Consider the following 24,218-nt stretch of genomic DNA (forward strand, 5'->3'; position numbering starts at 1 on the left):
ATTTTGGGAGTAGAAGCAGGGAGAAGGTGGAGGGCTGACTTTCTGCGCACAGGGTACAGGCGAGAAGGGGTGGGATCTCGGGAAATGCAGTCAAGTAGTTCAATAAGACTCGAATGTGACATTGGGTTGCAGAGGTGGGCAGAGTCACTTAGGTGTATTGAATTGGAAATATATCCTGAGGGGAAGAGTGAGAAAAGCAATTTTAGAGTCGTAAGTAGGGAGGGGCATCTTTTTAAAAATGGCTGCGGAGTGGAGAATGGGTTGCAGAGGGGCAAGGAATGGAAGTAGAGAAAGCAGTTAGGAGGCTAGTGCAGTATCCCTTACCCCTACCAATGCCGTCTAGGCCTGTCAGTTCCACCTCCTAAAGGCCTTCTTGAGTCAGTCCTAAACTCTCTAAATGTCAATTCAGAGTCTTCATTCCTACTGCCACTACTGTAGGCCATCATCGCCAATTGCTTAGAGCAAGGGGTAGGAACTTTTTCTGTGAGAACCAAATAATAATACAAGCTTGGCCGACAATATGGTTCTGACTTACTACTCAGGTTTGGAGCTTGAAAACAGCCCTAATTTTTACATGACACGAATCTTTACATATTTTCAACTATTTAAACATTTTAAAAACGATTCGTATTCTTAGCTCATGAGCCACAGAAAAACGGAGTGTAGTTGGCTGATCCCTAGTATAGAGCAGTGCTGTTGGCTACTAACCACACCTCTCTACCTCTGTCTTACTCTAATATTCCTCACCACAACAGCCAGAAAGTTCTTTTGAGAACATCTATCTGATCATGACACTGTCTTACTTAAAATCTTCCAGTGACTACCATTACCCTTAGGGTAGTCCAGATTCCTGAATGTGGTTTACTGGACTCTATGATTTCTAAGTCTTAGAGTCTTCTCTTGTATTCCCTGTCCAACCTTCCAGGTGCTTGTAACTACTGGCTGCAGGATACTGCAGGAGCAGAGGTAGCAAACAGCTGAATTCTGTGACAATAGAACTTGGTTAAAAGTGTTGCTTCAGTGTATCAGATGACAAGGGAGATGGTGAAATATTACAAGGCCCTACAGAATAGACACTTGCAACTCTCTAGCCAAGTAAACACGCTTCAGAGGGCACTGTAGAGAAAGGACTCATCTAGTGGAGTCCTTTAGCCACTGTTTCCTTTGGAGTATCACATAAAATTCTGCATATAACACCCTTCCTTTCCTCCTTCCTCTTTGCCTGCTTAATTCATCCTCTAGGTCTTCGCTCAGATGCTCCTAGGTTAAGAATCTCTCCCATCCTAACATACTGTATTGCTCTAATTAAATGTTCCCCACCAGACTGTGACTTCCTTGGGCATCTTAGTTCCTGACACATAATACCTTAAAATATTTGTTAAATGAGCGACATGGTGTAGAAAATGAATTGAAAAAGGTACTGGCAACAGAAAGGTAATCTGCGCAGCTGTGCCAGTAATCCAGGTGAAAGAGACTTTCAGCAGCAATGTGTACGGAGAGTGGGTGGATTCCACAGCCTCTGTTCATGTGTTCCAGCTCCAGATGACTTTTGAATGTTAAAATATTGCCTCAAAAGGCAGTTTTGCCAACACTGAGGACATTTAAAAGCATGCCCTATAGGCTTGAGAGCTTTTCTCCAGTTACAAAGACACTTAGAAAATATTGCAGCAGCACCTCTACGAATAAATGAACAATCTCACTATGGAACTGCTTTGAAGGGATGGCTTCTCAGGCAAAAATACAAATTGTGTAACATCTGTCTTTTCAATGTTACTTTAAAAAGTATCATTACTTACTCATCCAGTTACTTCATTCAGCTCTCTTCGGGCTCAGTGAGCCTGAGGATGAGCTGTTTCAGAAAGTAGTTTGCAGCTAGGCATGGTGGCTCATGCCTCAGCACTTTGGGAGGCTGAGGCAGGTGGATCACTTGAAGTCAGGAGTTTGAGACCAGCCTGGCCAACATGGCAAAACTCCATCTCTGCTAAAAATACAAAAATGATCTGGGCATGGTGGCATGTGCCTGTAATCCCAGCTACTCAGGAGTTTGAGGAGGGAGAATCGCTTGAACCCGGGAGGTGGAGGTTGCAGTGAGCTGGGATTGTGCCACTGCACTCCAGCCTGGGTGACGGAGTGAAACTATGTCTCAAAAAATAATTTTCTTGTAGCGACCTCTCTACAAGCATCAACAATTCATGACAAATTTCATTTCCTGTTCCAAAGTAGGAGAGCGCCACTCCAGAGCTTTGCTGGTCTCCCTGCTATCCTGGGAGCTCACACCACCCAGGTATCCGTGGTGACCACGGTACAGACAACTCCAGGGCCTGCCTTTAAGTGATGTGATGGGCAAGGGATTCATCCCAAGAATCTCTGCAAAATAACTTTTACCTTGTCCCCCATCTCTAACAGACTGTGGCCTAAGAACATAGTTCCCTCTTCCTAGAAAGCACCTGCCACCTTGTTGATCTGGCAAATTAAAGCCTGTCACTACTTACCTCAAACGTCACTTCTTCCAAGAAGCCTTTTTCCCCTTTTTTTCCCCTCTTCCTCTCATACCACTATCATTCATGCAACAAATATTTATTCAGCATCTATTAGATTCCAGAAGTTCACTTCCAGGTACTGGGGACACAGCAGTTAAAAACAAAACAGGCCGGGCGTGGTGGCTCACGCCTGTAATCCCAGCACTTTGGGAGGCCAAGGCGGGCAGATCATGAGATCAGGAAATTGAGACCATCCTGGCTAACACGGTGAAACCCTGTCTCTACTAAAAATACAAAAAACTAGCCGGGCGAGGTGGTGGGCGCCTGTAGTCCCAGCCACTCGGGAGGCTGAGGCAGGAGAATGGCGTGAACCCGGGAGGCGGAGCTAGCAGTGAGCTGAGATTGCGCCACTGCACTCTAGCCTGGGCAACAGAGCGAGACTCCGTCTCAAAAACACAAAGCAAAACAAGAAAAAGATCGGCTGGGCACGGTGGCTCACGCCTGTAATCCCAACACTTTGGGAGGCCGAGGCGGGTGGATCATGAGGTCAGGATATCGAGACCATCCTGGCTAACACAGTGAAATCCCATCTCTACTAAAAATACAAAAAATTAGCCGGGTGTGGTGGCATGTGCCTGTAGTCCCAGCTACTTGGTAGGCTGAGGCAGGAGAATTGCTTGAACCCGGGAAGCAGAAGTTGCAGTGAGCCAAGATCGTGCCACTGCACTCCAGCCTGAGCGACAGAGTGAGATTCTGTCTCAAAAAAAAAAAAAAAAGACCAAATGTCATGCCCTGCCCTCATACGGGCTCACATTCTAATACCACCTTGCATTGAAACTGTCCCTGTCTCCTATCACAAGTATGAGCCACAACTTACTCAGCTCCAGGGCCTAGGACAGAGACTGGCATAGAATGTAGGTGCCAAATGTAACAGAGTGTAGCTGAACAGCCCATCACAAGAATGTGAGCTCTGGATCACAGCTGTTCATCCTCCTTCCCATCTCTTTACAATCCCACCCTATATAGTTACTTAAAAATTTCTCCTCTACTAGATGAGTCCTTTCTCTACAATGTCCTCTGAAGTATGTTTCCTTGGCTAGAGAGTTGCAAGTGTCTATACTGTAGGGCCCTTATCACCATCTCCCTTGTCATCTGACACACTGAAACAACACTTTTAACCAAGTTCTATTGTCATAGAATTCAGCTGTTTGCTACCTTTGCTCCTGCAGTATCTTGCTGCCAGTAGTTAAGAGGCATCCCCATCCACAAGACAGAAGCAAGCGAGAAAGAATGAGAGCAAACAGAAAGTGCCTCATGAAAGAAACATCAGGGAACTTTCTTCTTTGCCTCTTCAAAATAGATGGAGTCTCACTCTGTCACCCAGGCTGGAGTGCAGTGGCACGATCATAGCTCACTGCAACGTCCAACTCCTAGCCTCAAGGATCCTCCTGCCTCAGCCTCCTGAGCAGTTAGGACTACAGGTATGTGCCACCACACTCAGCTAATTTTTGTTTGTTTTGTAGAGACGGGGTCTTGGTATGTTGCCCAGGCAGGTCTTGAACTTCTGCGCACGGAAGTGATCCTCCCACCTCAGGCTTCTGAGTAGTTGGGATTATAGACAGGAGCTACAGCACCCGGCTCAGTGGGATCTTTATATGTTGAGCTGTTTCCTTTCAAAACTAACATTTTCTTTTTTTGAGACAGTCTCACTCTGTCACCTAGGCTGAAGTGCAGTGATGTGATCTCGGCTCACTGCAACCTCCGCCTCCTCGGTTCAAGCGATTCTTGTGCCTCAGCCACCAGAGTAGCTGGGATTACAGGTACGTGCCCCAAGCCCAGATAATTTTTTTATTTTTAGTAGGGATGGGGTTTCACCATCTTGGCCAGGCTGGTCTTGAACTCCTGGCCTCAAGTGATCCACCCACCTTGGCCTCCCAAAGTGCTGGGATTACAGGTGTGAGCCATGGCACCTGGTCCCAAAACTAACATTTTCTAAGGTATTGTTGCTGTTTCCTACAAATTACCTTCATATCCACTCTCTTATTTGACTCTTTCAAGGATGCTCTGAGGTAAGTAGATAGGTCAAGTTAGTGACCCTTTCCCCACGGGCTCCATCCAGAACTAACCAAATTGATCCTGCTGGGAACATCCTTGGAATAAGTAGAGCTGTAAAGTCCTAGGGCTGTGCCTTCTTTGTCCATCAGCTTTAACCTACGAGAGTTAGGTTTGCTACGACTGCCTGCAATTCAGAGGCATCAACTATACACAGCAAAAGCTTGGCCCTGGTCCATGCTGGCCTCTGAGGAGTGCCAGTCCTCCTAGCTGAAGCTGAGGTGTGAGGAGACAGGGCTATTACAACTATTTAAAAACAACACACAAACAAAACCAAAAGAAAAAAAAAATACAAAAAAATTTTATTTACAGTTGAAAACTTAAAGACAATCTTGGATTCTGAATCTCTGACACTTCCATGGTCTCTTGATCAAATGGGGCAGCAGCAGGCAGGGAAGCAAACACGAGGGCCACTCCAGATTATCTTACTCAAGACCACCACCAAGAAGAAGGGAAGGCCTACAATGGCAGAGACATGGAGGTCAATGTGGGATGGGGAGGTAAGCACCTCAGAGCAACTGGAAGGGGACATCCCATATGAGACAATGCTCCCAGCTGTTCCTTTTTTTTTTTTTGAGACAGAGTCCTGTTCTGTTGCTCAGACTGGAGTGCAGTGGCACGATCTCAGCTCACTGCAACCTCTGCCTCCCAGGTTCAAGCAATTCTACCTCAGCCTCCTGAGTAGCTGGGACTACAGGCACACGCCACCACACCCACACACCCAGCCAATTTTTGTATTTTTAGTAGAGACGGGGGTCTCACCATATTGACCAAGCTGGTCTTGAACTCTCGACCTTGTGATCTGCCTGCCTTGGCTTCCCAAAGTGCTGGGATTACAGGCATGAGCCACCGTGCCCGGCCACTCCCAGCTATTCTCTGCACTCCCAATCCTCTTTTCCCAAAAGGGTAGAACAGGTCAGAGTCTCACCATAGGTCAGACCTTTGGGTCCCCAGAGCAAAGTTGGGCAGTAAATTACAAAAGAACCAGGAAGAAAGCAACTAACATTTATGGTCAAGCATACTGTCTCATTTATTTGCCCTTCACAACTCCATGCATTATATATTATCTAATTATGCAAAGGAGTACGGTCCCAAGGGGTTTCACGGCTTGACTAAAGTCACAGAATTAGACAGTGGTGGGGCTTCCTGGTCTACTTGGCTCCAAAGTCTTTGTTCTTTTTGTCAGACTCTGATGGCTCTCTGTGGAGGTCCAGAACAAAAAGTAATCCTTCTTCCTTGCAGGTTTCGGTCCCAGAGGTAAGAGAAAGGGCAGTCCACATTCTCGGTTTATAGCCTTGAAGTCGAGCAAGCTATACTAAGAGAACAGGGTAAGTACACTCAGATACTATTGTCCCCCTCCTCCTGCCATTCCTCAGACATGCCACACCTTGCTCCAGTGGACAATGAGTGCTGGCATCAATCGTACTGTAGGCACAGACTGAAGTTTAATTGTGGGCCCTCAAGCAAAATGTATGAAAATGCATAAATGTACTTTGTAAGCTGCATGGTGTGCCAAGACCTAAGCTCTGTCAGACCAAGCACTATGTTAGTCAGCATGATCTCAGTCCAGGGAAAAACAGACCGACACATTTGTGATACAGTGTGTTAAATGCCACAGTGGAGAGATGAACCAAGTGCTGCGGGAGCACCCAGGTGGGAACCACTGTCTGGGCTTAGACCTGGAAGAGGAGGTGGAGGGATCAGCGACGGATTCACAACTGATGTTAGCCACAGCTGTGGGCAGGCTCCTGGGAGGTGCTGGGAGGATTTAGGATTAGTTAAAACTACATATAAACAGTATGTATTTCTATTACAAGACACATGTTCGAGGTAGAAAATTCAAGCTTAAATAAGGCAACTGAAAAGTCTCTTTGCTATCTCTACTCTGCAGAAATATTATCAACAGTCTGCTTTATATCACTGCAGAGATTCCTGAAAATCATTTAAAATAAACAGTAACATGCTTACATAAATTACTACATCTTGACTGTCACTTAACTTACCTTAGAAATCTTGCCAACACATCCAAATCTACCTCTTTGTTTTTATTAAGGCTGTATAGTATTCCATTGAAGAGAATGGAAACTCTATGTGTGTAAGACTTGGCTGCAATGCAAGAAGCTTTGCTTTTGTACTGGACTGGAATGGACTGGAGCCAGACATTCTCCCCTCCCCTGGCCTTTTCAGCTGGCAGAGCTTCTGCGTTTCAGGACAGGGAACAAACAGTGTCACATGCTCAGCAGGCACATAAACATTTGCTGCCAAATCTCCAGTGCTCCCCAGACCCATATTTTCATGTAAAATCTCTTTTCTCTTGCCTGGACTACTACGGCAGTGGACTCCTCACTGGCCTCCAGCCTATCCTCCACAATGCTGCCAGAATCATCTTCTGAACATGAAAATTCAACTACAATATTCTGCTGAAAATCCTTCAGTGGTTCATATTGGTCTGATTCTTTTTTGGAGGGTCAGTGCCCCTTTTGAGAATCTCAGGAACACAATGGACTCCTTCCCCAGAGGGGAAAAATTACTTCATGCCTGAAAGTCAGCCCCTGCCCTCAGAATAACATACGAACTGCTAAGCTTGGCACTAGCTTTCACTACTGGCCCTGGCCTCTCTCCAACCTTCTTACCGTTTGCTTTTCATATTTTCCTGCTTCAGTCATATTGAATTATTTGCAGCTTCCTCTACATTTCCTGCTGTTTGCTGCCTTTGTGACTTTGCATAGGCTGTTCCCTCTGCCTGGAATGCCCTGCCCAGTTTTAGCCACCTGACAAGTTATATTCCTTCTTTACTAAACTGGAGCATCATCTCTTCTGTAGTCTACCCAACCACTCCGGGAAGATCCGGGCATGGATCTAAAACCTCCAATACAGGGCTTTATTGTACTGCAATTGTCAGTTCTCCCGAGACTGAGTTCCTTGAAGGAAGGAACTGGACTTTTCAAATCTGTAGCTTCGTATGCAGCATGGGACCTATCTTAATTCATCAGCGCTTAGTTGTGCAATGAATAGAGCCCAACTGCTACCAACACATCTTCCCTCATCTTCCCCCCGGGAATCTCGCATCTACAGGTAATTCCAGAATGAAAGACGGTGTTTCTAAACCTTAGTCATTCAGATAGCACCTTCACAACTGTTACAGTATCTATCATCCACAGGTGCAATTCACTTTTTAAGCTAATCACTATTCGAACTTCAATATTGCCTTACTGTAAGCTGTAATAACTGTAAAATTATGTATTGTGCTAATTCTATATTTTCCCCTAAGATCCAAATATTAAAAGACAGTCATCCCAGCACTAACTAAAGTAGTGTTTCCCACACTTCTCTATTAAGAAGCACGTGAGATACTTGGTACAAACATAACATCCTGAGTCCCACCCCAAAGCCACATCAAACACTCCAGGGAAGGGATCTGGGAATTCGTAGGTTTAACAAGTGCCCCAAAATGATTATTATCTGTTGGAGAATCTAGGCAACAATGAATTAATGAACGCTCTCCACCACTTGGTACTGGTACCAGGTTTGAGGATCACAGGGAAGGGGGGTAGCGTATCAGACTAGCAGAGTTGCCAGAACTCAGGCTTTCAAAAGAGAGGTGCCACCCTCTCCCATGTATATGTAAGTAGCAAAGAACCCATTCCGACTACAGTAGGGGAATCCTGAGGGTAGAGGTTCATTTATGCTACACATATCCAAATTCATTATAAAAAGTTTTCCAAGGGCTGGGCACGGTGGTTCATGCCTGTAATTCCAACATTTTCGGAGGCTGAGGAGGGAAGATCGCTTGAGGCCAGGAGTTTGAGACCAGCCTGGACAACATGGTGAGACCCCATCTCTAAAAAGTTAGCTGGGTGTAGTGGTGCATGCCTATAATCCAAGCTACTAAGGAGGCTGAGGTGGGAGGATCACTTGAGCCAGGGAGGTCGAGGCTGCAGTGAGCTGTGACTGTGCCACTGCACTCCAGCCTAGGTGACAGAGTAAGACCCTGTCTAAAAGAAAAAAAAAAAAAATCTCCCAGAACTCACTGAGATAAAACCAAGGTTTCTGTACCTAAAGTTGTACAGACCAGGCATGGTGGCTCATGCCTGTAATCCCAGCACTTTGGGAAGTCAAAGGCAGGCAGATCACATGAGGTCAGGAGTTTGAGACGAACCTGGCTAACATGGTGAAACACTGTCTCTACTAAAACACAAAAAAAATTAGCCAGGCATGGTGGTGCATGCCTGTGATCCCAGCTATTCAGAAGGCTGAGGCATGAGAATCGTTTGAACCTGGGAGGCAGAGGTTGCAGTGAGCCGAGACTGTGTCACTGCACTCCAGCCTGGTCGACAGAGTGAGGTTCTGTCTTAAAAAAACAAAAAAAAAGTTTTACACAAAACTTCATTTTCACTAAAACCAAAGTCAGAACCTAGGAAGGCAAAACACAAAGGTTCTGGAAAGAAGTGCTCCATAGGGAGGTAGAAGTGATCAAGTGACCTGTCTTCTATCTCCTTCCTAGCTGTTTCACTGCATATGCCCAGTGCCTGGGCACAAGGCCTCAAATGCAGGATTAAGTGATACCTTGATGTGAATGCCATGGATTCCTGCTGGACTAGTGCCACCAAGAGATTACTTCCTCTTCGTCTTTTTCTTTGGAATATGGCAAGTTCTCAATTAAAAGATAGACTCTTATTCCCCATTGCCTTGCCTCTCAAAGTCTGCATCAGCATCACCTGAGAGCTGATTAGAAATGCAAAATCTCAGTTCCTATCCAAACCCACTGAATCAGAACCACTGTTTTATAACAAATCTCCTGGAGATCCATATGCACATTAAAGTATAAGAAGTACTGCCCAATAGGGCTTAAAAATACCACTTCCCTTCCCTCCAGACCCCTGCTCCCTGGGAAATTCATCTCCTCTTTCATTAATTTTTCCCAAATCACATTATTCAGAAACCCAAAATGGGGCACCCATCTGTGGAACCCCTTTACATTAGACTGCCCCCAGATTTCCTAACACTTTAAAACCTATGATAGGGATTTTTGGTAAAGTGAAATGCGATAATTCAAGTAAAGTTCTTAGCTCATTATCTGGCACAGGAAGAATTCAATGAAGGATAACTGCTTTAATTATAGTATCCTTAAGTATTAGCTATGAGATTCAGTTCTGAGCAAGCCAGGGCGAGTAGACTGAGAGGCTTACGTTTAAAAGAGCTCACTGTCCAGTACAGTAGCCACTAGCCACAATTGACTCTTTACATTTATTATTATTTTTTCTTATTTATTTTTGAGACAGGGTCTTGCTCTGTTGCCCAGGCTAGAGTGCAGTTGCACAATCTTGGCTTACTGCAACCTCTGCCTCTCGGGTTCAAGAGATTCTCGTACCTTCGCCTCTGGAGTAGCTGGGGCTACAGGCGTGCGTCACCATGCCCGGCTAATTTTTGTATTTTTAGTAGACAGAGGTTTTACCATGTCGGTGAGGCTGGTCTCAAACTCCTGGCCTCAAGCAATCCATCCGCCTCGGCCTTCCAAAGTGCTGGGATTATAGGTGTGAGCCACCACATCCAGCCTAATTTAAATTTAATAAATTACAGCCTAGTTCTGTCAATAAAAAAAAAAAATAGGCTGGGAGGCCAAGATGGGCGGATTACCTGAGCTCAGGAGTTCAAGACCAGCATGGCTAACAGGGTGAAACCCCATCTTTACTAAAAATACAAAAAATAGCCGGGCATGGCAGTGTGCACCTGTAATCCCAGCTACTCAGGAGACTGAGGCAGGAGAATTGCTTGAACCTGGGAGGTAGAGGTTGCAGTGAGCCAGGATGGTGCCATTGCACTCTAGCCTGGGCGACAGAGCGAGACTCCATCTCAAAAAAACAAAAATAAATAAATAAAAATAAAAAATAAAAAAATAAAAAGTTAATGGTGTAGTCCCTCAGTTGCACCAGCCACATTTCAAGTGCTCCGTTGTCACATGGGGCTGGTAGCAACCATACTGGACCTCCCAGATCTAGAACCTTTCCATCATCACAGCCTATGGACAGTCCTGGTCTAGAGGGCCTGTGGAATGTACAACGGCCACCTGAGGAATGCATTCTGCTTGGGTTGCAGACTGAGAAGAAGGGCTTTCTTAAAGGCAAAAGTTCATATAACTTTTGCTAACAGTGGGGGATGGGGGAAGGGTTGATGATCCCCACCCTCAGAAATAAAACCACAACAAGGACTTCCAGTAACTCTATGTAAAAGACTCAGACAGATACAGAAAAGAGGCCCCAACATAAAGAATTTCTAAACTTTATTCTTTTTGTTATCGTCTGTCCTCTGGTAGTGATCAGTGGTCAGTCTTTGGAAAGAAAGGACCTATGAACTCAACTTTAGTTATAGCAAAGAAATGAGCAGAAGAGGGAGGGAATGGCCAGCAGCCATTGAAGAGGGAGAGCAGGCTGGGCCCAAGGGGCACCCAGTATTGGCAGAAAGGAAAGCTCAGGGTGTCAAGTGAGCCTGAGAAGGGATCATCTGGCTGAACAAGAGAGGTCCACATGCAGCTTTCAGCACACACTTGTGCATTCCAGCCTCAGCATTTGCTCACACCAGTTCCCCGCCTAAAATGCCTGACATTCTCCCTCTCTACTTAACTCGTGTAATAAATTTTTACTGAAGTGCCAGATATTCTGAACAGAGTTGGTCACAGATAAAGGTGTGTTGTAGAGTCATTAAAATGGTCAAGTATTTGACTGGATCTCCATTTGGAAAAAAAAAGAAGAAAAAGTCCTATCTTAACACTATACAGAAAAATTAATTATAAGATGATTTTATAAATATACAAATAAGACTATAAAAATACTAGAAAAATGATCTTAGTTCCACCATATAAAAATAAATACTAGAAAAAACACAGAAAACATTGTGATCTGAGGTAGTAAAGACCGTCTTAAATCAGACAAAACCAAAAAGCAGTGAAAGACTGATAATTTGGACTTCATCAAAATTTAGAACTTCTCTTTAACAAAGAATATCACCAAACTTAAGCAACATCATACTAATTTTTTTCTTAAAATATATTCTGAAGAAAACAATTACAACATATAAAATTAAGAACTAATGCTCAGCTGGGGGCAGTGGTTCACGCCTGTAATCATAGCACCTTAGGAAGCCAAGGTGGGCAGATCACTTGAGGTCAGGAGTTCTGGACCAGCCTGGCCAACATGGTGAAATCCCCATCTCTACCAAGAAATATAAAAATTAGCTGGGCATGGTGGCACGCATCTGTAGTCCTAGCTACTTATAGCTATTATATAAGGTAATCTTGTACAATATTTTAAATACTTTTGTGCATGAAACAAATTTTTGACTATGATCCATCACATGAGGTCAGGTGTGGAATTTTCCACTTCTAATGTCATATTAGTGCTCAAAAAGTTTCATATTTTGGAGCATTTGGGATTTCAGATTAGGGATGCTCAGGCTGCACTGCAGTTTTGGTTTTTCTTTTTCTTTCTTTTGTTTTTTGAGATGGCGTCTCACTCTGTCACCCAGGCTGGAGTACAGTGGTGCGCCATCATAGCTGACTGCAGCCTCAAACTCCTGGGCTCAAGTAATCCTCCCACCTCAGCCTCCTGAGTAGCTAGGACTACAGGCTTGCACCACCACACCTGGCTAATTTTTTTTTTTGGAAAGACAGGATCTCACCAAGTTGCCCAGGCTGGTCTCGAACTCCTGAGCTCGAGCTATCTGCCCTCCTTGGCCTCCCAAAGTGCTGGGATTACAGGAGTGAGCCACCGTGCTGGGCTGTTTTCATTTTTTAATACAAGGTGGTTTTACATGAACTAAGAAGGAAAAGTTTTCAAGACATAATTTCCTAGAACATTTAAAATATAGTATGATTTCATTTGGGAAAAAGAAAACCTCCCAAAATTAGATGGGCAAGGCAAAGGCCCTGATGGACACACATCAAACTGATAAGGAAGTGATCTCTGGAAAGAGGAGTGGAATTGGGGGTGGGTGTTGTCAAGAGGGGCTTTCACTTTATCTGTTTGGTGTGAAAGTTTTCACAAGGAGAGTGTAATATGTTACTTGTGTAAACCAAATGAAATGAAATATGGGAAGCTTGATTGGATCACCTTTTTTTAAGCTACAAAAGTTACTTTTGGGACAACTGGGGAGGTTTGAAAATGTACTATATGTTAGATAATATTGTGGTTACATAGGATATTCTTATTTTTAGGAGTTCCTCGCCGAAATACTTAGGGGTAAAGTGTCAAGAAGTCTGCAACTTTCAAATGGGAAAGAAAAGAAGAAAGGGTAAAGGAAGGAAGATGGGAAGGAAGGATGAAAAATAGGAAGGGAAGGATGGAGGGAGGGAAGAGGAGCAGGAGGGAGGAGGAGAGGCAATGGAAATGGATGAGGAGGCAAGAAGGGAAAGAAAAAAACCAATGTCAAGGCAAAGAAATAAAACAAGAATGTTAATCACTGGTGAATCTAAGTGAAGATATATGGGTGGTCAAGGTATTCTTCTAACTTTTTTGCAGGTTTGAAATTAAAAAAAAGAAAAACATTACTATCCCTCACCTCGGATTTCCCCCTTGTACTCTTCTCACACTTGGCAGTGTCACTCATATTACTAGTGATGACCTCTGAGAATGTCTTACTTCCCATGAGCTCCTGAAAGGAGACACCTTTCAATTCTTTGCCCCGCTCTCTGCAGCGAGCATGCTGCCCAGCGCAGAGCAGGCAGTGGCAAATACGGGTAAGAAATGAGTCCATGTAGGCTGGAAGATGCAAGGCATTCACCTGTGAGGCCGGCAAATACGAAGTCAAGGCCTGGAATTGCAGTATCAGTTCTGATGAGGTGCATGACAGGCGTGTCTCCTGGCTGCTTGGCCTGGTCCCAGCAGAGAGTTACTCAGGCCTGGAGCCAGGTCTTTCTAGGGGGACTACTGAATGGAACTGTAGTCTGAAAGTGCTGTTACAAACTGCCTGAGTAGTTTTCAGATTGATACTTTGTACATTACAAAGTGATAGAAAAGTACAGTGCTCCTACAACCCTTTCTCTTTTGATTTTTACAGTGACTCTGAGAGATAGGTATTACAGTATTTCCATTTGACAGATGAGGACACATGCTCAGAGAAGGAAAGTGACCACTCCAAGGTCACACACAGAGGAACTGGGCTCAATCTCATGTCTTCAAGACTAAAGATCTTTCCACTAGACCATGCTGTCTTCTTTGAGGTCTGACTCCTAACCTAATAGCAGAAAGACACACTTACCTGATTCAGTCTTTGGACTACATCTCCCCACACTGTGAGATCACCACAGGCAGCTTGGGCTTATTGTTGGGGCCTGTGGGAACATTCTAGGAAAAAAAGCACAATGGACATTCATCCACTCAGGCACTTCCTCATTCCCTTATCAAACTTTTACTGATGCCTGCCAGCCCCTGTGCTAAGGACTCAGCACTCAGAAACTGTCCATGTCCTGGCAGACAGGTATCAAAGAGAAAATGCAAAACACTTAGAAAACATCAAACCTATGATAATATAACAAAAAGTTATGAGAGAGTTGGATAAGGGGTAGACGGGTAACTAAATTGCTGCTTAAAGAGGTCAGGGAAGGATTCACAAAAGAGGATTATTTGAACTGTGCCTAGAAGGATGAATGGGATTCCACCAGGAGGGAAGGAAAGAAGAGCATTCCAGCTACAGGAAACAGTGTGAACAAAGGCTCAGGAGCAGGAAAGAGCAAGGGGCAGAGATGTGTATGGCAGATTTAGGGAAGAGCTAGTAGCCTGATGTGACTGGAACATGAAAGAGGCAGTGGCAGGAGAAGGGGCCGTGGAGAAGTAGACAGGGACTAATCATGAAGGACCTTGAATGCAATGCTGAGGAGTAGAATTTTATCAAGTAGGCAACAGGGTCGTCAGGGGCCAAACCTCAGTGCTGACCAGACAGGCTAACTTAGGTGGTCTCTCCTCCCTTTTCCTGAAGCAATGAAGACTGGGCCTAACAAACTGGAGCTCATTCCCCCTTCTCTAGCTCCTGGACGCTAGTCAGACAGTACCAGACCAGAATGGGAGAGAAAGAGAAAAATCAAAGCAGTACTTACCTCAATCTTTCTCATCACTAGAAGTCCATCGATGATTTTTCCTGTAGGAAGAGTGTGAGCTGGACTTTATTCTTGTTTACATAGCGTTTTCCAGCTTCCAAAGCCCATTCTTAGCTATTATGTCATTAGATTCTGTTACTAACTTTAGGAAATTAAGATGCAGTAGAGGTGAAATGACTTGCTCAAGGTCATAGGTAATAAGTAGAGTTAGGGCTCACACTTATATCTGAGTGACTGCAAAGTCTCACCATATCATGCTGCCTGTATGGCATTTCTTTGGTGCTAGCTACTGGGTTTTTCCCCTGAGTGGTTCCATACTATATCAAATGGCCCTTTTGTCCTTCCCTCTAGTTCTCTAGCCAAACATGTTCCCCACCTCCCCACCATTTCTGTTTTCTCTGTTACCACCTAAGCAGTTATCCAAGTTGAGCATTCTTGGTAAGAGTCTGAGAACTAACTCCTCTGGAGGTTCCATCCGCGGTGAATGGGGCCTGGACCATGGGACATGAGTAGGACTTACCAAACACCACATGCTTCCCATCCAGCCAATCGCACTTAGAGCAGGTGATAAAGAACTGACAGCCATTTGTACTCGGACCACTATTTGCCTGATGGAAACCAAATATACCTGCAGTAAGTTTCCTTGGCCATGTTACCTGATGGGTAAGATTCCCAAAAGAGCTTGTAACCCTAATCCCTCCATGTTTTTTTCAGTAAATCTAACTTAGCACCTATTATGAGCCAGGGCCTAAGCTAGGATCCAAGGATCCAGAGATGAACAGGATATGGCTCACTGCAGACTCAAATTCCTGGGCTCAAGCAATCCTCCCACCTCAGCCTCCCTAGTAGGTGGGACTCCAGGTGTGTGTCACTATACCTGGCTAATTTTTTTTTTCTTTTTTTAGTAGAGACTTAAGTTTCACTATGTTACCCATACTGGTTTCAAACTCCTGACCTCAACCTCAAGCAATCCTCTTGCCTTGGCCTCCCAAAGTGCTGGGATTACAGGTGTGAGCCACCAGGCCCAGCTATGAATATGTCTTGAAAGCACAGCTTTTTACATTCTGAGCAGTAGGGCTGAATGCCTAGACACAAACCCTGGTTCATATTTTAGTTCCCCAGCCTGCTAGCCTGCTAGAGGGTCTTACCTACTGGTTTTCTTTTCTTTCTTTTCTTTTTTTTAAGACGGAGTTTCGCTCTTGTTGCCCAGGCTGGAGTGCAGTGGCACGATCTTGGCTCACTGCAATCTCCCCTTCTTGGGTTCAAGCGATTCTCCTACCTCAGCCTCCCAAGTAGCTGGGATTACAGGCACCCACCACCACACCTGGCTAATTTTTTGTATTTTTAGTAGAGATGGGTTTCACCATGTTGGCCAGGCTGGTCTCGAACTCCTGACCTCGGGTTATCCACCCGCCTCAGCCTCCCAAAGTGCTAGGATTACAGACGTGATACAGGCTCACACCTGTAATCCACCATGTACCTACCGGTTTTCTCAATCAAACCAGACTGAGAAAAGAGGTGGTAAAGGTGAGTCCTGGGGCAAGCAAGAGAAAGAAAGCATTTGCTTTCATCATGCCAAAACACAGCATTGGGCCTCAAGAGGGGCCCAGAAACCAGCTGGCTGTAACGCAAAACCTTGATTGGACCTCACTTACCATGGAAAGCAGGCCTGGGGCTGAGTGTCTAAGTTTAAAATTTTCATCGGCAAATGGCCCCCGGTAAATACTGGCAACTCCAGTACCATCTCCCTGAGCAGACAGAAGGGAAATATTAGTGACTTGGAGTGTTGGGTCCCTGGAAACCAGAGGAAGAACACTGTCGCACCTAAAGCCTGACATCCTTAAAGTCTACTCTTACTCTTGTTGGTCATCTTGGAAGCTGCACCTATTTGACCCCACCCTGCCATCAGAGCAAGCCTTATACAAGGTACCTACAGCCCACAAAAACTGGCTGGAGCATTTTATAGACTGGATAAAACAGGTCACAGCTGGGCCCCTAGAAAGATCAATTAAGATGCAGACAAAGTAGGGAATAGCAACAAGGTGATCACATACTCAATCGTTGCCATTCCCGAAGACTGTCATGCCTGCAGTCATATAAAAGTACCCACTTAAGTGACTACCACCCATTCCTCCAAACTCTCTAAGAGGGTGGGTGAGCTCTTGGCAGTCTGTATGTACAACATGATACCACCCTCCTGATCATAGTTGATTGATCCAGGGGAGGATGCCTAACTCACACTGGGCCAACTAGAGTTCCTTCTCCGGGAATCTGGAGGTGGGATAGATGCTGTCTTTGAGGCTAAATTTGAATCATGTAAACCTGGAAGCTGGATGTGACTACCATTTGCAAGGTGGGCTAGAGAACAGAAAGAGAACACAACACAGATGTGTAGCAAGCACTAGAGAAACAGAGATAAAGAACTGCCTTGGTTCTCTATGGTTCTAGTTCCTAGTTCTATTTCTTCCTTTAGTTCCATGAAACACTCCCTTTATTATAAACTTCCAATTTCTGCTTAAACTAGCTTTATTTGCATTATCTCTTTGCTCTTCCAGCAACCTTGAGGAATAAGCATTATCACCTTCCCCATTTTTCGTGTGAGGAAACTAAAGTCTGGGTAATAACACAATTTGACCAAGGCCATATTTGCAGTGCCTTAAATAGAATCCCTGAGTTTTAAAGGCAATATTGAGGACTGCCAAAAAGATCAAGCTCTCCTCGCCAGTTAGTAGAGAAAGAGTGCATGGGAGAAAGGGAAAACACTGACCTGGTGTAGAATCAACAGTGAGTGAAGAGAAAGGGTGCATGGGAGAAAGGGAAAACACTGACCTGGTGTAGAATCAAGGGTCCCTTTTTGGGACAAGGACTATCATTAAGATAAGCCAGAGAATACAGAAAAACTGTCCAAATTCAAACCTTTATTTGGCTAAATATTAGCAAATAAAATCAAGTCTGTATATTAGAAAGGCCTGGCCTGGCGCGGTGGCTCACACCTGTAATCCCATCACTTTGGGAGGCTGAGATGGGTGGACAACCTGAGGTCAGGAGTTTGAGAGCAGCCTGGCCAACATGGTGAGACCCCATCTCTATTAAAAATACGAAAATTAGTCATGTGCGGTGGTGGCGCCTGTAATCCCAGCTACTCGGGAGGCGGAGGCACGAGAATCACTCAAACCCACCCGGGAGGTGGAGGTTACAGTGAGCCAAGATTGAACCACTGCACTCCAGCCTGGGCGACAGAGCGAGACTCCATCTCAAAAAAAAAAAAAAAAAAAAAAAGACCTGGATTTGGGTTCCTGATCTATCACTTAGAGCTGGGAAAGTCACTTCCTATCTGTGAGCCTCAATTTCCTCATCTATCAAGTGAGGGGGAAATTACCTACTCTTTACAGTTATCATGAAGATTCAATTAGATAGTGTCTGTAAAAAGCACTTTGCAAACAATACAGCACTATATAAATAATCAAATAAGCTATTATGTCATTAACTAACTCCACATACTTATTAATACAGAAGGAAGAGAGAAAACAAGTTCATCTCCAATTTCCCAGTGAACCTCAGGGACACATCAGTTACTACCATTCTCCGTAATCACATTATCTATAGTTCTCCAGAAACAATAGGCAAAATTACAAAATTAATAATTTGGAGCAAACAATAGAAAGCAACTAATCTTCCAACTATAGTGAATTGATCAAATAACTTGTCATTCATAATGAAATATTAGGTGGCTATTAGAAAGTATGTTTTAGAAGACATAATGACAAGGGAAAGTATGGACAATTATGAAGTACAAAAAAAGTAAAACATACAGATTATTTTAAGTCTGTTAAAAATTATATAAACACACATATACATACTAAGGTAAGGCTGACAACTGTAAACCAAAATGCCAATAGTATATTGTGAGGTGAGATTGAGGGTGATTCATCTGGTGATTTATTTTCTTCTTTGCACTTTTCTTTCACAAACAAAATAATAAATACTATTAAAACCAAAAATAAATGAACAAAACAAATATTCTTGGTCCAACTTTGGAAGGTCTCAAATTCTGATTTTTCTGGCGCTTGCTCATTCCATTTTGCCCTCCCCAAGGAAGGTTCTAAGCAAGCTTTTTTTTTTTTTTTCCTTTAGACAAGGTCTCACTCTGTCCTCCAGGCTGGAGTGCAGTGGCATGAACATGGCTCACTGAAGCCTTGAATTGACCTCCTGGGCTCAAGGGATCCTCCTACCTCAGCCTCCCAAGTACCTGGGACTACAGGCGCACACCACCAAAAATAAGAAAATAAAAATAACTTTTTTTATTTTTGTAGAGACAGGGTCTTACTATGTTGCCAGGCTGGTCTCAAACTCCTGGGATCAAGCAATCCTTCCAGCATCCCAAAGTACTGGGATTACAGATGTGAGCCCTGCCACCAATTGCTTTTAACTCACCCTTCAGAATGAGCAACTATTGTCTAACCCCAGAGTTATCAACAAGTGATCAGATGTGCCTGGGGCAAAGACTAGTAAAAAGCTATTCCTCTCCTTGGGCAACAGGGGAGCCTAGGGGAAAAGAAAGGAAAGAAGGCAGAGAGGATAGCTTCTCCGCCCTTCTTACCAGCTAACAAACCCCACTACTATTATTTGTTTCCAGGGGTTGCAAACAGATGCCTACAGGAGCAGGCAACCTAAATAAGGGAAACAGTTGTGGAGACTGGTGAAATGGCAAAGATATGCCATGTCCAGAGGGACCAGTTCCTTTATTCCAAGCAATTGTCACTGTCACTGCCACTGTGAGAAATGCAGGCCCAGCATACTTCCACTTTCCATTTTTTAAAGAGAAAACAAAACTAGGATTTTTTTGTGCCATTTCACAGTTATACAACACCATGCAGACGAAACAAAACATAGGTAAAAGCATAAATCGGCCTAAAACCTGCCACTCTGCAACCCTATATTGCATAGGAAAGGAAAGAGGTCTTAAAAACTCATGAGAGCCGGACTAAATAAACATATAAAAAAGAACAAATGTCTCCCAGATCCAAGAAAATAGCAACACAACTAACCAAATGATATTAATAAGAGTAAAGAAAGACCATGCACAGAAGTGGGTGGGTAAGGACGAAAGCAGGTTTAAGAAAGAAAAACTGTAGTTTATCCCACACCCTCCAAGGTTGGGGTGGGGAGGGAGGCTTCATTTGGGGGAAAAAAACAGTCTACTTACAAGAAAGTTATGGTTAGCAAAAAAGAACTATTTCACTGGGCCCTCCCAGTGCATAGCGCAAAATTCCTCCAGAACTATCTACCTATCTCGCTCTGATTCCTTGCCCACAAATCAACTTCTTATGAAAAACTCAGCTTTCCAGGCACTGTGACACCAGAAGTAAAAGAGAAAATGAGACAGGCATTTAGTCCACTAGAAGGAGATTTACCTCCATTCAGAAAAAAACAAAAACAAAAACAAACCACAGCTGATTTCTGACTAAGTTTCATATGACTAATTAGTGTGAACCTATCATAGATCATCTACAGGGTATTCTTAAAAAGTCCAATTTCTGGCTCAAAAAGGCTGAGATTTGGACCATGGAAGTTAATGCCTCAATCAAAGTGCTAAAGTCTGTTATCTACAGTCAGTTGTACCTAGCCACTTTCAAGAACTTCCCCATCACCATTCTCTCCAACACCCCCATCAAACCTGGCTATTGTTCTCAAGCCTTAAGACTGGGTCTCTGTAGTAAAAACAGCAATTGCAACAATAATAAAAACTAAAACTACAGGTCTTTGATAGAAAAGGAATAGTACTTACATTAACAAAATCTCCACCCTGAATCATGAAATCCTTTATGACCCTGAAACAGAGAGCAAAGAATACTGAGAGAAGATTTTATGGAGACTTTGTTATTATTGTATTAGATTAACATTGATTTCAAAATACACTATAACTTTGGCTATTATAAAATCACCATTCTTAGCTGGGTGCGGTGACTCACGCCTGTAATCCCAGCAGTTTGGGAGGCCGAGGCAGGCAGATCACATGAGGCCAGGAGTTTGAGACCAGCCTGGCCAACATGGCAAAACCCCATCTCTACTAAAAATACAAAAATTAGCCAGTCGTGGTGGCACATGCCTGTATTCCCGGCTACTTGGGAGGCTGAGGCAAAAGAATTGCTTGAACCCAGAAGGCGGAGGTTGCAGTGAGCCAAGATCATGCCACTGCACTCTAGCCTGGGTGACAGAGCGGGACTCTGTCTCAAAAAAAAACCAAAAACCAAAAACCAAAACAACAAAAAAAGAAGATTATTCTTTTCCTGGAATGATTAAGCTGAAAGGATAATTAACCATAAAAAAGGATTTTAGTTATAAATTAGGGCATGTTAGAGTTGATCAAGTGCATGATCTGGTACCTGAACAGTAACAAGAAGAAGGGGCTGAAAGCCTGCAGGAAGAATGACCACATTACTTGCCAAAGCAAAAGGCAGATCAAGGATTTGATGTAAATTTGGGGGAAAGAACTACAGAGAATTTATGTGAAAGGTACTGCTACACATGTAAGGGCTTAACAATTGTTAGCTATTACCCCTAGGGAGGGTCCTTAACCTTTGTTATCCTCAGTTTCCTCCTCTGTAGAATGCAGATCACACATACCACTTCACAGGAGTCTTACTGGGGATTAGAGACCCACAGTTCTAAAGCTGTGATATAATTATGTGCTAACATTGTTACTAACCACAGTGAGGCCATGAGAAAGATTCTATATTGAAATGAGACTAAGTGTTGCCATACTCCACTCCCCAGGAAATATGATTATCCTTGGACAATCATATATGATCATTTTAGGAATTAGTTATAAATAGCAACCAGCAGGATATATTATATGCACTTTAGGATTACAAGTGTACTTCTTTAAAAATCTGCATTTGCACAAACAAGTGCATGAAAAAGACAGGATATTGTAAAGATGAGTAGTTTCTGTTTTAAAGACATAAGAAGTGGGAGAGTATAAGTAGAGTTAGAATATTTAATAAATCTTCAGTTATTGAGTCCACAAAAACATTTCTTCTCAAGAAATGTAAGAATTACCTCTGGTTTTATTTTCCTCTAAAGAGCCTAATCCCCCAGGAAATATTTCTGAAAGACTCTAGGATGGCTTGCCAAAAGCCTTACCTGTGGAAGGTGCTTCCTTTGTATCCTATTGGAACCCCATCTTTTCTATAACAAAAAGAAAGAGACTTGGAGTGATAGCAGGTAGCACAAGGCCTTTCCAGTTTACCATGCACTGGAGCCAAAAGGACTCTCCTAAAGATGGTTGACAGACATAAAGAAGGCAAATAAACTAGGGACAGACCCTTGGGGCATTACCTTCTATCACTGTCACCAGCAATCATTCAAGGCCAGCAGCTGGTTCACCGATACCCTCACCGCAGCCCCAGAACACCCTTCTGGAGCAGGCAAAGAAGTCAAACACATCTGAAACTGACCTGAATTCTCCGGTGCAGAACTGCCTGAAAGGGACAAAAAGTGAACAATTCAATCACTATGACATCACAGTCGTGACCGCCTCTAAAGACGGGAAAGAATAAACAATGGAGCCAGCAAGTCCACCAATCCGCCAGCCAGACGTCCAAACACGGAGACGTACAGACTAACAACGTAAATTAACACGGGAACAATCCAAACGGCAACCAGACAGAGCAAAGCACGGAGGAATCAGGTCTCAAGAGCAGTGAGCGGACGGACAGAGGTAGACAGGCTATTCAGGCGGCTGACTAGAGCCCGACTTCTGCCTTAGCTAATCCAGCGGAACTGGAGCACGTCCTTACCTAAAGTTCTCGGCCGTCTTAGGCACAACGTCTGCAAAGAGCTCGATCTTCATGCGGCCAACTTCCTGCAATCAGCGGGAGACTGTCAGAAGGCCCAGTCCAAGACCATGAGGGCTTCACGGAGCTGGGGGCAGGATGGGCTGACCCACCACCCTGCCGCTCGGTATCACCCACCTCCGCCTCTCTGGTCTAACCACCCAGTTCCTCCAGAAGCGGGGCGCTAGGATTGGGGAGACTTCTCCTCATTTCTCCCCGCCCTGCAGGTCGGTAGGTTCGGGTGCAATTTCGCTTTCTGGCTGGCTTCCCGAGTCCGCTCTCTCTGAGTGAGTTCTGCCTGCCTAGCTAGCCCCGAGCAGTTTCCCTTCGGCGCAGGTGTGGGTAGCGTCCTGGATCTCACCTGACCGCCAATGCTGACATCAAAGAACACCACGGGGTTAACAGGACTTGAATTTGCCACCGCCATGGCTCCGACCCGGAAGCAGAAGTCGGGAGCATGGGATTCCGGCGAACCTAAAGCCCTGTCCGCGGGTTTCGTCCGGGGAGCAGGCGCGGTGGACGCAGAGAGAGACCGGGCCCCGCCCCCGGAAGCTGTCGCCCCGTGCCGTGTGTGCTGAGGCTGCTGGGGTCTAGCTGGGAGACTCTCCCTGAGACGGGGGACGCGGGAGTGAGGAGGAGGAAAGCCTTGACATCTTTTTGGTTAAGGTCGATGGTCACCCCACTCACGTGGCTGTACTAAGGGCAGTACAAGTTGATCTTGCTCTAGCTAGGGCTTTTGGACTAGGCAGTCGCCAGGGTCCTCCTTATCGGCTCTTGGAACCAAGCCCTCTACACCGCCACACGTGCTGTGTCTGTCTTCTGCCCGCTAGTCTGTGAACACCGTGAAGGCAGGAACTCTGGTTTGTTCATCCTCAGCGTTTAGAACAGCTTGGCACGTAAAGGCTTGCTAAGTAAATATTTGTCCCTTCCTCTAAGTCAGGACAATAGATTAGGTTTCCGTTCTGCCACAAGCTCCCAGTTTGGTCATTTCCAATTCGTTTCCCACAGAGTAACTAGAGTTTTTTATTTTTTATTTTTAAAATACCTCTTGTGATTCCTATTTATTTTTAAAATAACTCCTGGCTTCCTATATTTAGAATAAAATCCAATTCTGTACATAGGAAGCCCTCCAGTGCATTAATCTGGCTATTACCTACCTGACCTCATCTTGTACCACTTGCCCTTAGTTACTGTGCTCTGACCTGTCTGCTCCTCCAGGTCACTGAGATCCCTCCTTTCTTTAAGGCCTTGTAATAGCTGTTTCTTCTGTCTGAAATATTCCTTCCAGATCTTAATGTGGGTTGGCGGGGTGATGGTGGGGTTTGGTTGGGCTATGTGTGTGGGAAGTAATGCTCCTTGTAGTTCAAGGCTCACCCCAGATGTTACCTCCTCAGAGGCAACATTAGACCTAATCTAAAGTAGCCCTTGGTCACTCAGATCACTGGTTTGTTTTCTTCATGCCACCCCCCATTTCACATTTGTATGGTATGTGTCTGCACCTCATTTCCTGCCACACACACATACATCTTCCTCCCTAATAGCATATAAACTCCATGAAAGTAGAGACTCTCTCAGTCCTGTTCGCAGCTGTAGCTGCAATGTCTCCTACTGAATAGCACATAGTAGGTAAATATAATAGATTCAATGAATTTAGTGAAAGAAGGGGAACTTGGGCAAGACTCATTAGCTATAACAGCATGC

At 44.4% G+C, this 24,218-nt stretch overlaps 1 protein-coding gene across 8 annotated transcripts; it reads right to left on the reverse strand.

The window, feature by feature from the left end:
* Positions 1–51: 51 nt before the first annotated feature.
* Positions 52–22,968, reverse strand: PPIH (peptidylprolyl isomerase H). Of its 8 annotated transcripts, none has more exons than XM_065533896.2 (10): positions 22,879–22,968; positions 22,482–22,546; positions 22,140–22,163; positions 21,826–21,870; positions 20,468–20,510; positions 16,335–16,427; positions 15,200–15,287; positions 14,680–14,720; positions 13,845–13,930; positions 52–175 (listed from the first exon to the last, which is right to left on the reverse strand). In XM_065533896.2, exons 1-9 carry the CDS (start codon positions 22,942–22,944, stop codon positions 13,862–13,864), a joined length of 534 nt encoding a protein of 177 aa, XP_065389968.1. In that variant the 5' UTR covers positions 22,945–22,968; the 3' UTR covers positions 52–175; positions 13,845–13,861. The 8 variants fall into 8 exon arrangements, with proteins under 8 accessions (XP_065389968.1, XP_005543779.1, XP_005543780.1 ...); XM_005543722.4 differs by lacking the exon at positions 52–175 and adding an exon at positions 4,878–5,051; XM_005543723.5 differs by lacking the exon at positions 52–175 and adding an exon at positions 4,878–5,907.
* Between the last annotated feature and the right edge of the window lie 1,250 nt (positions 22,969–24,218).

The sequence above is a fragment of the Macaca fascicularis genome, chromosome 1, assembly GCF_037993035.2.
Source record: "Macaca fascicularis isolate 582-1 chromosome 1, T2T-MFA8v1.1".
NCBI classification, from domain to species: domain Eukaryota; kingdom Metazoa; phylum Chordata; class Mammalia; order Primates; family Cercopithecidae; genus Macaca; species Macaca fascicularis.